This window comes from Papaver somniferum, unplaced genomic scaffold, assembly GCF_003573695.1.
Source record: "Papaver somniferum cultivar HN1 unplaced genomic scaffold, ASM357369v1 unplaced-scaffold_132, whole genome shotgun sequence".
Taxonomy (NCBI): domain Eukaryota; kingdom Viridiplantae; phylum Streptophyta; class Magnoliopsida; order Ranunculales; family Papaveraceae; genus Papaver; species Papaver somniferum.
The window spans coordinates 353,018-365,733 of NW_020622381.1; the positions used below are offsets into that span (position 1 = coordinate 353,018).

At 37.7% G+C, this 12,716-nt stretch overlaps 1 protein-coding gene across 1 annotated transcript; it reads right to left on the reverse strand.

The window, feature by feature from the left end:
* Nucleotides 1-7: 7 nt before the first annotated feature.
* LOC113333287 lies at nucleotides 8-561 on the reverse strand. The gene is made up of 2 exons (XM_026579797.1): nucleotides 484-561; nucleotides 8-399 (listed from the first exon to the last, which is right to left on the reverse strand). Exons 1-2 carry the CDS (start codon nucleotides 496-498, stop codon nucleotides 40-42), a joined length of 375 nt encoding a protein of 124 aa, XP_026435582.1. The 5' UTR covers nucleotides 499-561; the 3' UTR covers nucleotides 8-39.
* Between the last annotated feature and the right edge of the window lie 12,155 nt (nucleotides 562-12,716).

Here is a 12,716-nt window from a genome sequence, read left to right on the forward strand (position 1 = left end):
ACGACAAGTAATCTAATTCAGGTCAAGGAAATTATAGGATTATTGTGGGGCGAACTGAGTATCATAAACAATATTAGGCTCGCTTTCCGTCAACAACGCAGTAAATTCATTTCCTCCTTGTTGATATTGTGATGTAGTAGCTCCAGCTTCGACCCTAGGAGTGTAAAATTCTTGACCTGTAGCCCATTCATATGAACCACCTAATGTGAGGTCTTGTGATGTATTAGCTCCATGTGGATTGTTTGGAGGCTGGGATTGGACAGATGGTACTGAAGACGATGTCGATCTGCCGGATGAGGAACATGAAGTTGTATCCCTTTTATATGATTCGTCCCGTGCGACTTGACGAGCTCCAAGCTGGAATGAAAATGAGTTTTCCATAAACCTAATGCAATCATCCTACAAGTATATAAATCAGATAATTTTAATCAAATATTCAAGAAACTTAAAATGAAAATGAGTACAAAATGTAAATGTACTTACCATTGTCAAATTCATATCTCGAAAGTTAAACGGACAAGGAACCCTTGGAACTGGTACTAGATGTTCTATGCCATCTTCATCAGTAAATGGTAAACTCCAATCTATCTCCGGCAGTTGTGATGGGGGCTCATTCTCTGTGCCATAGGTATATGTCTGTGACATCATATTAGGAGGAGGATGACTAAGAAACAAACTGCGAGGAATAGCTGAGATACCAACTGCTATCTCATCAACATTCTGTGCATGGTATGAATCAGTAACATAAGCTCCAACACTCTTCTTGATCCACCAAGTGTTATATTGATCCTCGGTGATTGTATAATATTCGTTGACCTCTACTACAATACCTCTGTCTTCAATTGCTTCCAAATTTGGAGGATTTGCCGGGACTACAATCTCACCTGTAATCTGCCTTTGAAATCTCTCCCCCAAGTAACAAATAACTCTTGTGCCACTTTCAAAGTGAAAAAACAGAATTCTCTTTTTGGATACTTCTAGTGCATACTCATATTGGTCTCCCACAACATACCGAATCTCTTCCCATAGTTTCCAAATACATGTTTCCCTTGTTCTAGTATCAATCTGTATTCTTGCGCTTTTCACTGAGTATTTCATGGTATCCTTTTGGCCTCCTTTATGTCCTCTCTTCCTTGATACAATCCTTTCCTTCTTGAAGAGACTAATCTTTGGGAAAACATCAAAATGTCCTTGAGGTGACTGACAAAGGAAGGGTTGCATGTTGCGAAAGTAGTAATAGTACAAATAATCAAGTACCACAACCATGCCAACTAAATTCGTACCCTTGGTTGACCAATGGTCGAGATATTTATAGGTATTACCTAATGAAGCTAGACCCCAATCATACTCCCCAACTCTATCTAAATCAGCCAATAACAGAACCCAACGTTTATCTACTTTTCCAGTAGAATGCGCTAGAAGAAAATGACCAAAACACCACATAAAGAATGCTCGTGTCAATGTCACTGCACATTCAATATTATTCTGGCCTTCTCTACTTTCAATGTATTTTTTCAAGACAATTAAGGAAAATGTATTAGTCTTAGAGTCCCATGGACCATAAGTTTTGATATCCGAAAAATACAAATCATCCAAAGCAGGATATGTTAGATCACTACCCAACTGCGGCATAACTACTGGTCATTTACTAGGGTCACCAGTGGGAATTCCCGTTAACATGTACCAATCTAAAGGAAGGAGGCCAATTTCAAACTCCCGAAAATGAAAGCTCCTAGTACTTTTTCACCATATCTCAGCTATGGCTTCAACTAAGCCTCTATCCCCATTGGAAAAATCAAACTAAAAAACAGAGGAAAATCCACAATTATCACAAAATCGTTGTGCTACCAGATTATCTTGCACTACAATTTTATAATACTTTTCAACATCTTTCAAACTACCTCTAAAGCTCACACTGCAAGAGTCTTTCATAACATCTTGACGTACATGTCTATCACAATTCTTTGACGAAACTATATCCAACCGGTCTAGCAATTCATCCATATTCATACTACAATCAATAACAAAGATGAAAAAAAAATATCATTATCATTCATTTTCATCCATACAAACTAAATTATCACATTACCAATTCATCCGTACAAACTAAATCATCATTATCATTCATTTTAATCATACAAATTATCATTATCATTCATAATCATATAAATTTACCTACAAACAAACTAATCATACAAATTAGTTCATTTTTATCACAAAAAAAACCATTTTTTGTTCATCACACATAATCAAATTAAATCCCCAAAAAATGAAAATCATCACAAATAATCAATTTAAATCATACACATATCATCTACATCATCTAAATACCAAGTATCAATCATCAATTTGAATGAAATCGTATCAAAAATCAAAAACCCTAAAAATTCAACCTAAAACTTAAATTTCTTACCTCAGATGATTTCGTGGATGGAATCACGCCAAACCACCTTCAATCGATCACAAATCCAATGAAGCACAAACCCACGGAAGGAATTTGTAAAACAACTTCTAGAACTCCAGATCTCTGAGAAAAAATTTTGGGAGAGAAAATGAACATTTTTGAGAAGAACTGTAAATGGAGGAAAGGTCGAGTTTTCTCTGAATGTATCGAGTCTTTTCAACGCCGAACAGAGCGGCGCGTCAACTTATCTGACTATGGTCAAACGTCGCTTGGTTCGGCGTTCCCCAAATTCTCTACTGTTCGGCGTTTAACGCCGAATTGTTAGGCGTTCCGCTTCTAGATTGGCCATCCCATAGGGGTTAGGAGGTTGACCTATCTGACGTGGATGGCCAATCTAGCAGTTAAATATCTAGCCCATAGGACTAATCCTAAGCGTCGGACTAACGCTCAACAGTGGATGATATTTAGCTGAGTATGAAATTGAACTGTTTTCAATCTTCGTGCTCAAGGTCGTGATGTCTCTCCTACCTGAATTTTCTTCAGTACGACCAAGTTTTATGATAAATATTGTTGCGCTAAAGCCTGTGGAAGCGTTGGGTTTGCACTACTATAAAGGTACCTCAATACCGCTAACAACACAATCACACACACACAAGAAGAACAAGTATTTAATGAGGTTTAATCCTCGGGAAGGAATAAGCAATTTTATATGTCACCGTATAGGTTGGAATATACAAAGCCTAAGCAGAGAAGAAGATAAAATGATTTTTTATCTAGACCCTGACCGACCTACCAACAATTTTCCACCTCGGGTCATGCATTCATGCATGAGACAAAATCACCTCCATCTTCTAACGTCGATTGAACCATCACTGACTGCCTACGTATCCTCAATAGGAATCAAACCCGACCGTAGTTATATGAAATGGCCTTGCTGAAGGCCTCCACTAGGTTCCTAAAAACCTCTACCCAAGAGGGACTCTTACCAAACAGGAAGTATGTGGATCAATTTCAAACAATGTCGAAACTGGATCCCAGATACTATTTTAGTCAACATATCAACTGGATTGTCTTTGGTTCGATCTTCACAAGTATAAAGTCTTCTTCTTCAAGAATTTTTCTCACAAAATGAAATCGCACGTCTATATATTTGGTTCTAGCATGATGCACTTGATTCTTAGTTAAATAAATTACACTTAGACTATCACAATATAGAAGCAGTTGGTCTTGCACAACTTCCAAATCATCTAACAAACCATGTAACCATATAGCCTCTTTAAATGCCTTCGTCACTGCCATATACTCCGCTTCCGAAGTTGAAAGCGCCGCAGTAGACTGAAAAATTGATCTCCAACTAATTGGCGTCCCTACTACGGTAAATACATACCCTGTAGTTGAACGTCACTTGTCCAAATCACCAACATAGTCAGAATCCACATACCCAAAGCACAACTGGTTGTTACTTTCATCCTTTATCAATTGTACCATAAAGATTTGCATATAATGGTTGACCATACTAACAACATGTGAAATGTCCGGCCTGGTACACACCATCGTATACATCAAGCTACCAACAACCTCAACATATGGGACTTGAGCCATATACCTTCGCTTTTCTTCAGTAGTGGGAGACATACGAGCATTCAACTTAAAATGAGCAGCAAGGGGAGTACTTACAGATTTAGTTCCTTCTTAGAAACCAAAATTCTGTAACACCTTCTTCATATATTCCCTCCGAGACGAACAAACTTTACCCTTATCTTTGTCACGTTGTATCTCCATTCCAAGAATCTTCTTAGTTTCTCCTAGATCTTTCATCTCAAACTCAGATGACAACTTGTGCTTCAAATTATCAATCTCTTTCTTGTTACTCGATGCAAGCAGTATATTATCAACATACAAGAGCAAATATATGAAAGACCTATCACGTAGCTTCTTGAAGTATACGCAATGGTCATAGTGACTTCTTGTGTATGTTTGTCCTATCATAAACTGGTAAAATCGCTTGTACCATTGTTTTGGAGACTGCTTCAGCCCGTACAACGATCTCTTCAGTTTACATACACAATCTTCTTTTCCAGCAACCTTGAACCCACTCGGATGGGTCATATAGATCTCCTCTTCAGTCGTCTTAACATCTAGCTGAACTAGGTCTAAATCATATTGTGCTACCATGGCCAACATATTCGGATTGATGAGTGTTTCACAACTGGAGATAACACCTTATTGTAGTCAATCCCTTCTCTTTGGGCATAACCTTTTGCAAGTAACCTTTCCTTATAGCGTACTTGATTCACCGAAGATCCTTATTTCTTAGCATATAGCCACTTGCACCCTATGACCTTCTTACCGTTCAGAAGCTTCATAAGAATCCACGTGTCATTCTTGTCAAGAGACTCCATCTCGTCCTGCATTACACCTTCCCATTCTTTACACTCCGCACTGCGTATAACTTTTAAATAAGAAGTAAGATTACCATCTTTAAAAACTGTTAATGCATAAGCAACATAATCATCCATCCAACCAGGTAACCTGATTGATCTTCTTGGTTTGCTGGTTGCTATGGTCTCTGTGACCGTAGATTCTATATCTTCTACTGACTCTTGTTCCTATTCTACAACAACGTCACTATCATTTAGAACTTCAGTGGCTATTTCTTTTGTAGACCCAATGTCTTCAGAAGTACTCTGAACAGATACAAACTTAGCTGGAAGTGATGGAGTTGCATCAATCTCCACCTGCTGCAAAGGCTCACTAGTACTGGTGCTTCTGTACTCCACCTGTCGAGAACCCCAAGACTTTACCATAGACATCTCATTAAATGTGACATCTATAATCATGATTATCTTCTTCTCTACTGGATTCCAAATTTTGAACCCCTTCACTCCACTCTTCATACCCACAAAGATTCCTTTCACGGCACGACTATCAAGCTTGTTTTCACTAACATGATACTACGTAGGACAACCAAAGATATGAATTGAGTCATAATCATAAGCTGGTTTACCAAATCATTTCTCCATAGGAGTTTTACCTTCTAATGCAGCTGATGGCAACCTATTAATGATGAATCATGTATATGTAACTGCCTCAGTCCAAAACGCCCTACCTAATCCAGCATTAGATAACATACATCGTACCTTCTCCGGCAAAGTACGATCCATGTGTTCAGCTACCCCATTTTGTTGCGGTGTCTCCTTAACTGTGAAGCGCCTCTATATCCCCTCATCCTGACATACTTGCAAGAATGGATCACTCTTGTACTCTCCACCATTGTACAAATGTAGTACTTTGATCTTTCTGCCATTTTGAGTCTCAGTTGCCTTTTTCCGCCTTATAAGGACTCCTAGGACTTCATCCTTATGCCTCATGGTGTACACCCATACGCGACTAGAATAGTCATCAATGAACGACACAAACCAATGTTTCCCTCCCAATGATGCATTCTTGGAAGGACCCCAAAAATCTGAGTGAACATAGTCAAGAACTCCACTAGTATTGTGGATTGTTATGCCAAAGCTTGTTCTTGTTTTATTTCCCTTCACACAAAGTTCAAAAAATGCTAATTTGCAGGCAATAACACCTTTCAATAATTCTTGTTGAATCAAATTATGCAAGAACTTCTCACCAGGATGTGCAAGTCTCATGTGCCATAGCTTCGTCTTTTCGGAAGTTGCACTCTCAATGTGTTCAGAAATAGACACAGATCTTATTGTTGCACTTCCATTCAAGTAGTACATGTTATGATGACGCGTTCCCTTCATAATTACCATAGATCCGGAGATTACCTTTAGAAAACCATTTTCTGCGACTGACTTGTAGCATTGTTAATGCGTGTTATGCGTTAGGGAAGATTATTCCCTAAAAGGACATTGTGATGAAAATTCTCCGAATTTTACCAGCAAGATACGAGTCTAAGAAGTATTCCATTATGGAAGGAAATAACCTTAAAACACATTCCAGAAATACCCTAGTTGGAAAGTTAAAGATCTTTGATCATGAACTGCAATCCAAAGCCTGAAAGGATATTGCATTCAAGGAACTGAAAAACACTGAAACTCTTAAAAGTGAAAGTGTTGACAATTCTGTCAACAATCTTGTTGATCCTGAATTTTCAGATGAAGATCTTGATAACTCAGTTTCATTCATCACAAGACAGTTTAAAGAACTTCTTTGGAAGAGAAATAAACGGTTCACTAGAAAAAAAAAACTCCTACGTCAGCTAAGCCACATAATCTTATTTCTGTGAAAAACAGAGATTATGACGATACTGATCACGAGGATATGCCTCAGTGCTTCAAGTGTAAAGGGTTCAGTCATTCTGCCAATGAGTTCCCAAATCGAAAGAAGTACACTGGCAACAAGCGTTTTGCTGCAACGCTTGATAAAACATCTGATCATTATGATCCAGAAGAGGATGATGGATCAAGTGTAGCACTCTTGGATGAAATTATCAATTTTGATGAATGTAGCAATATTCATGTCAATCTTGATAATTTGGTTGATGATTCTTCATCAAAATCATTAGAGGATGTGATGGATTTTTCGTATACTAATGAAAACTCTGTTGATGTTTCAGGTACTCTCTGTTTAGATGATAGCCGTTCCTGAATCGATCTCCAAGCCGACATGTATTTAGTGTACCATTGAGGGTCACGGACTCACACAATGTTTCGAGTAGAAACAAAAACTAATGTATGTCAACAAACTGCAATTGATGGATAATCGTTTGTCAAATGTGCTCAAAATTGTTCAAAAGTCCAATCCCGAGGTACGTAAAGTTAACTCTTCTTCTCCTAAAAGATTGAATGTTTCAAAGGAAAAGGTAAAATGTCAAATGAAGAGAGGAGTCAAGTCTAAAAATACCGCAAAGAAAGGTATTACAAACTCCGTGCAGGAATCTAGTGGTGAGTACTCTACTGCTCACCTCAACACAATATAATTGTGTTTTTTTTGAAGCAATCTAATTGTGTTAAAAAGTGCATCTTGTCTCATGCGCCCTTAAAAGAGACAAGAATTGTGCATATTAGGGCTTTGGATCAAGTTTGAATATTCTTACTAGGATTTCCATATTATAATGTTCGTTGATAGAATGAGACTACTTACATTGATTTTCCATCTCTTAAAAGAATAAAATATTTTGTTGCTGAGCCTTGCTCCATCAAAATAGTCTAGGATAATTTGATCTGGTCATAAATCGGTTACGTAACTGACTATATGTAAATCTATTCTCATGAAGCGTCATTTACAGTTTGTGGATATCGATATTTTGATATAGTCAATAATGGCATAAATCAACTAAGGTTTTGATCAATCAACCAACTTGTTCATCTTAATCTATGTCTCAAGTAATGGTATTGAAAAGTTTGATCTATGAAGAAACTTAAGGAAGGATAAAAGTGATACTTCATTCTTCTAAGGTTTTATGTATCTTTCTAGTACGGGAATTATTACTATCCCGTACTAGAAAGAAATCCTTTGTGGTTAATTTAATTGAGTTTACTAGATACAAATTCATGTTTCATGTAATTTGTTAATGTCCAAAGAAATTCTTATTTTCTTGTAAAAGTAAGGTCGCTCTTGTTTCTTTCGGGAATGATATTTTATGGGGGAGAGTTCTTAATTGAGCTTGTGCTTAATTGTCAAATCTTTGTGGGGAGTGCGGCTGTGGAATATTGTAGGAGTTATCTTGTATCTTTATAAACTCCTTGATGAATACACTAAGTTTCGACCATGTGAAATCATCGAAACAAAGTTGATATGTTCTCTTTTAGTCATGAAGTATCTCTTTTAGCGCTTCCGGTACGTTATCAACGGAGGTCCAAATGCCACATTTTTAGCCAAATTCGCCGCAAGAGATTATTTTCCAAAAACACCTACAAATACATAAAATAACCAAATAAGTACAATATCGAGTACTAACAATATATACAAATGAGCTATATTAGACACATAAATGCGTCTATCAAATACTCCCAAACTTATTATTTGCTAGTCCCGAGCAAATCAAAACTACAAAATAAAATCCTAACTCACTGTCGCAGGCATCGTCGATTGCATTTAGCGTATGCAATAAGCCTTTAAACCCCTAGGTGGCCCTAGTGGCCGAGTTATAGTCTCGGGAGGGCTTACCAGAGATATACCCACAAAACCTGTACTCCAGACCTTAGCTATCTACGCAGAACCTTGGAAGGCACTAAAGAATCTCCTTGGTTGGCATACTTATTGACTACAGGAAGAAGTACCCTGATGCGAAATTCCAATTGATGTACACGAGTTTGCACTCAAGCATACTAAAATTCATATAAAGTGACAGAGCTCTACTCAGATAGTTGCACTATGGACATCATATTCGGAGTCAAACTAATCACATGGAAAGATTAAGAGATGGATATAGAAAAACATAGATGGTTTTGATGTTTACTAAGTGAACGGCGTTTCCCGTATCTGTCTGAAGGCCTCCGCCAAAATGAACCTATCCTAATGGATTGAGATACTAGTCTGACTAATATCAACACACTGGCATATACAAGGGTACCAGTGGTCGATAACCTAACTCTAGGTCAACACAACTGGCATATACAAGGGTACCAGTGGTCGATAACCTAACTCTAGGTCAACACAACTGGCATATACAAGGGTACCAGTGGTCGACTTTATTGAATTTATTCCTTTTGGTCAAATGGTCTGGTCTCAATTTCTTTCTTTCTTTTTTTTTTTTTTTTTTTTTTTTTTTTTTTTTTTTTTTTTTTTTTTTTTTTTTTTTTTTTTTTTTTTTTTTTTTTTTTTTTTTTTTTTTTTTTTTTTTTTTTTTTTTTTTTTTTTTTTTTTTTTTTTCATGGTATCTCAATCACTCTAATTCACCCTAGCATTGGTAACAACTTGAATCGTGGGCCCCACCTATCACTTAGAGAAACATAGTTTAAAAACAAAATAAAATAAAAATAGAAGTGAAAAGGACTCAACGAGATATGGTGAAACTATCATGTTATTTCTAACACCTGAGCTCTGTGCTTTTATGAATAGACTCTTTAGATGTTTCCATCTAATCAGATTGGTTCCTCAAACTCCTACAATCAAAATGCTTCCATCCACTTAGATTAGTTAGTGCAATCCTCAATAGGCATAAATTTCTAGGCTCTGGAGTTTATTTATTGCAACTAAAAAGTTTCTCCCATACCCCCAAACTTAAACCTAACATTGTCCTCAATGTTCTAAAGATAAAATTAAAAACATGAACAAGGAGAAACTATTACCATTCGAAGAAAAAGAGTTAATGAAAGATATTACCTGGTTGCATGAGTTTGGGTTACCTCCCAAGAAGTGCTAAGTTTAAAGTCTTCAGCCAGACATAGAAAAGGTTTAGTCAACTCGAACCGTATAACAATAGCCGGAATAACTGTGGGTCTTTAAAACCAAAAAGAGCTGACAAAAGGAAACTGCAGTGAACCAAGAAAATGTACAAGACTAGCATGCCCTTACCTAGTTTCTGGATAACTATCGCTAATTGCGGTTCAGGTTCAGGTTCTATGAAGGGGTCTAAATAGACTATTTTCCTCGGATGCATTTCCTCATAGGTAGGATTCAAATTATTAGGTCCTAGAGTCTGGAAAAACTCAGATAAGAATCTGGAATCACAAAATAACCTAAATAATTTAGGATCCTCTAAGTCAATTAGGTATGAATTACATAGTTGACCACAGTCAGAGTAGTGGTCATTCTGAAGCAAATGTGTCGATTCTAATTTCCTAAAGTACTTAGGCTTAGTCTTAGAACTTAATAAGTGACACATTTGAAATCTAAACGTTCCCACAGTTGGAAGAAAACTATTTGGTGGGAAAACAAAGTCAATCTGGGGATCATAGCCTGGGCAAACCACATCAACCAGAGGATGGGTTTCTAACGACTGAACTTTTTTCATGACATCATTAGGTTCGGGAAACCTAGTATGAAGATAATCTTGTAAGATGGTTGAGGCATGGATATCAAGTCCTATGTGAGGCGACTTTCTGAGAGTTAAAGGTAAAGCACTAGGAAAGTGATAATCACCCCCAAACTTAGAGTTTTCAGTGTTTCTAGTTAGACTAGCCACAATCTCCCTAATTTCTAGGTCATCAGATTCCTGAAAATGGGCAATTGATTCTTCTAAGTTGTAATATTGCAGTGTATCCTCATTAATCTCTACGAGTTCATCTAAGACTATTGTTTCTAAATCGTACGACTCTGAAACAGTATTCTCAGGGTAAAACCGTTCCTCGAAACCATCATCGATTACAGTTTCTAAATCGTTCGACTCGAAAACAGTAGTCTCAAGATAAACCGGTTCCTCTAAACCTTTATCGGATTCGTAAACAGGAAAAACTACATCGTCTAAAACAGTGGAATCCCTAATCAAATCCTCGTCCTTTTGAATAGGTGAATAATCATAATAATTATTTGGATTTGAACTAGAAATAATATAATCATTATAAAGCTCAATTGGATTACTAGATTCCTGATTACTATGCCTACATATTTCAGATTCTTCATCACTACTATCCTCATCATCATAATAGTACGAAGATGATTGAACCTTATCTAAATAAGTAGTGTTACCAATTATAACCTCGTTATCTTGATACCTTAGTGCTGCTGTTGATAAGCGACGCTGGTATTCTGCTGTTGAAGAACGACGCAGGTGTACTGCTGCTAGCACTGTTGAAGAACGACGGTCCTGGAGGGTCCGTTCTTCGTCTTCTTCTTCCTTCTCGAGCAGCAGCAGGAAGCTTTCCTGCAGCTTCCTGTTCTTCGTCTTCCAGCCTCTCTGCTGCGTCTCTGTGGTCTCTAAACTTCCCCAAACTTCTTGATAAAACTTTCTCTCACTTCCCACCAGCCTTTATATACCAATAGGGTCCAAATAACTCGATTAAATCCGAGTTTATCTCCCTTTTTTCTTCACGTGCAGTTGAGAGAGAAATCTCTTTTCTGTTGCTTTGTACGCGTCTTCTGGCAATTTCTTACGCTCCAAAATTCTCCTAATCCTTAAACAAGACTAAATACACTTTACTTCAACGTAAAACTCTCCCAGAATCTCTAAATATATTTGAAAACTTCACAGAGAACACATATTCTGTTTGGACTTTGATCGCTTCTCACGGCCATTCCAGCCCAATTCGATCAGCCCAATCACTTGCATAGGGTCTGTTTAGGTCTAACAGGATTATCCCAACTGATTTCCGGTGTTTAATCGCATTAAAACTCCTCCAATAATCGAACCAAAATCTGCCAGACGATGCATGCATTTTCCCGCCAAAATTTGCTTTTAAATTTGAGAAGTTGACCTCCCCTTATCTGTGGCTGGTCTCCCTTTAGCAGCTGCCTGGAAATGGGTCACCCCTTAGTAATTAGGTTACCCCTTATCCAAAATCAAGGATCCGTATAGCAAGTGTCCTCTGGGGCATTTTCCGCACTTTTTCCGGGGTTCCTCCGGGGTATTTCTGGGGTACTTCCGGTACACTTATGGGGCGCTTCCGGTACTCTATCAACGGAGGTCCAAACGCCGCATTTTCAGCCAATTTCGCCGCAAATCCTTATTCTTCTAAAAACACCTACAAATAAATAAAATAACCAAATAAGTACAAAATTGAGCACTAACAATATATACAAATGAGCTATATTAGACACATAAATGCGTCTATCAAATACCCCCAAACTTATTATTTGCTAGTCCCGAGCAAATCAAAACTACAAAATAAAATCCTAACTCACTGTCGCAGGCATCGTCGATTGCATTTAGCGTATGCAATAAGCCTTTAAACCCCTAGGTGGCCCTAGTGGCCGAGTTATAGTCTCGGGAGGGCTTACCAGAGATATACCCACAAAACCTGTACTCCAGACCTTAGCTATCTACGCAGAACCTTGGAAGGAACTAAAGAATCTCCTTGGTTGGCATACTTATTGACTACAGGAAGAAGTACCCTGATGCGAAATTCCAATTGCTGTACACGAGTTTGCACTCAAGCATACTAAAATTCATATAAAGTGACAGAGCTCTACTCAGATAGTTGCACTATGGACATCATATTCGGAGTCAAACTAATCACATGGAAAGATTAAGAGATGGATATAGAAAAACATAGATGGTTTTGATGTTTACTAAGTGAACGACGTTTCCCATATCTGTCTGAAGGCCTCCGCCAAAATGAACCTATCCTAATGGATTGAGATACTAGTCTGACTAATATCAATACACTGGCATATACAAGGGTACCAGTGGTCGATAACCTAACTCTAGGTCAACACAACTGGCATATACAAGGGTACCAGTGGTCGA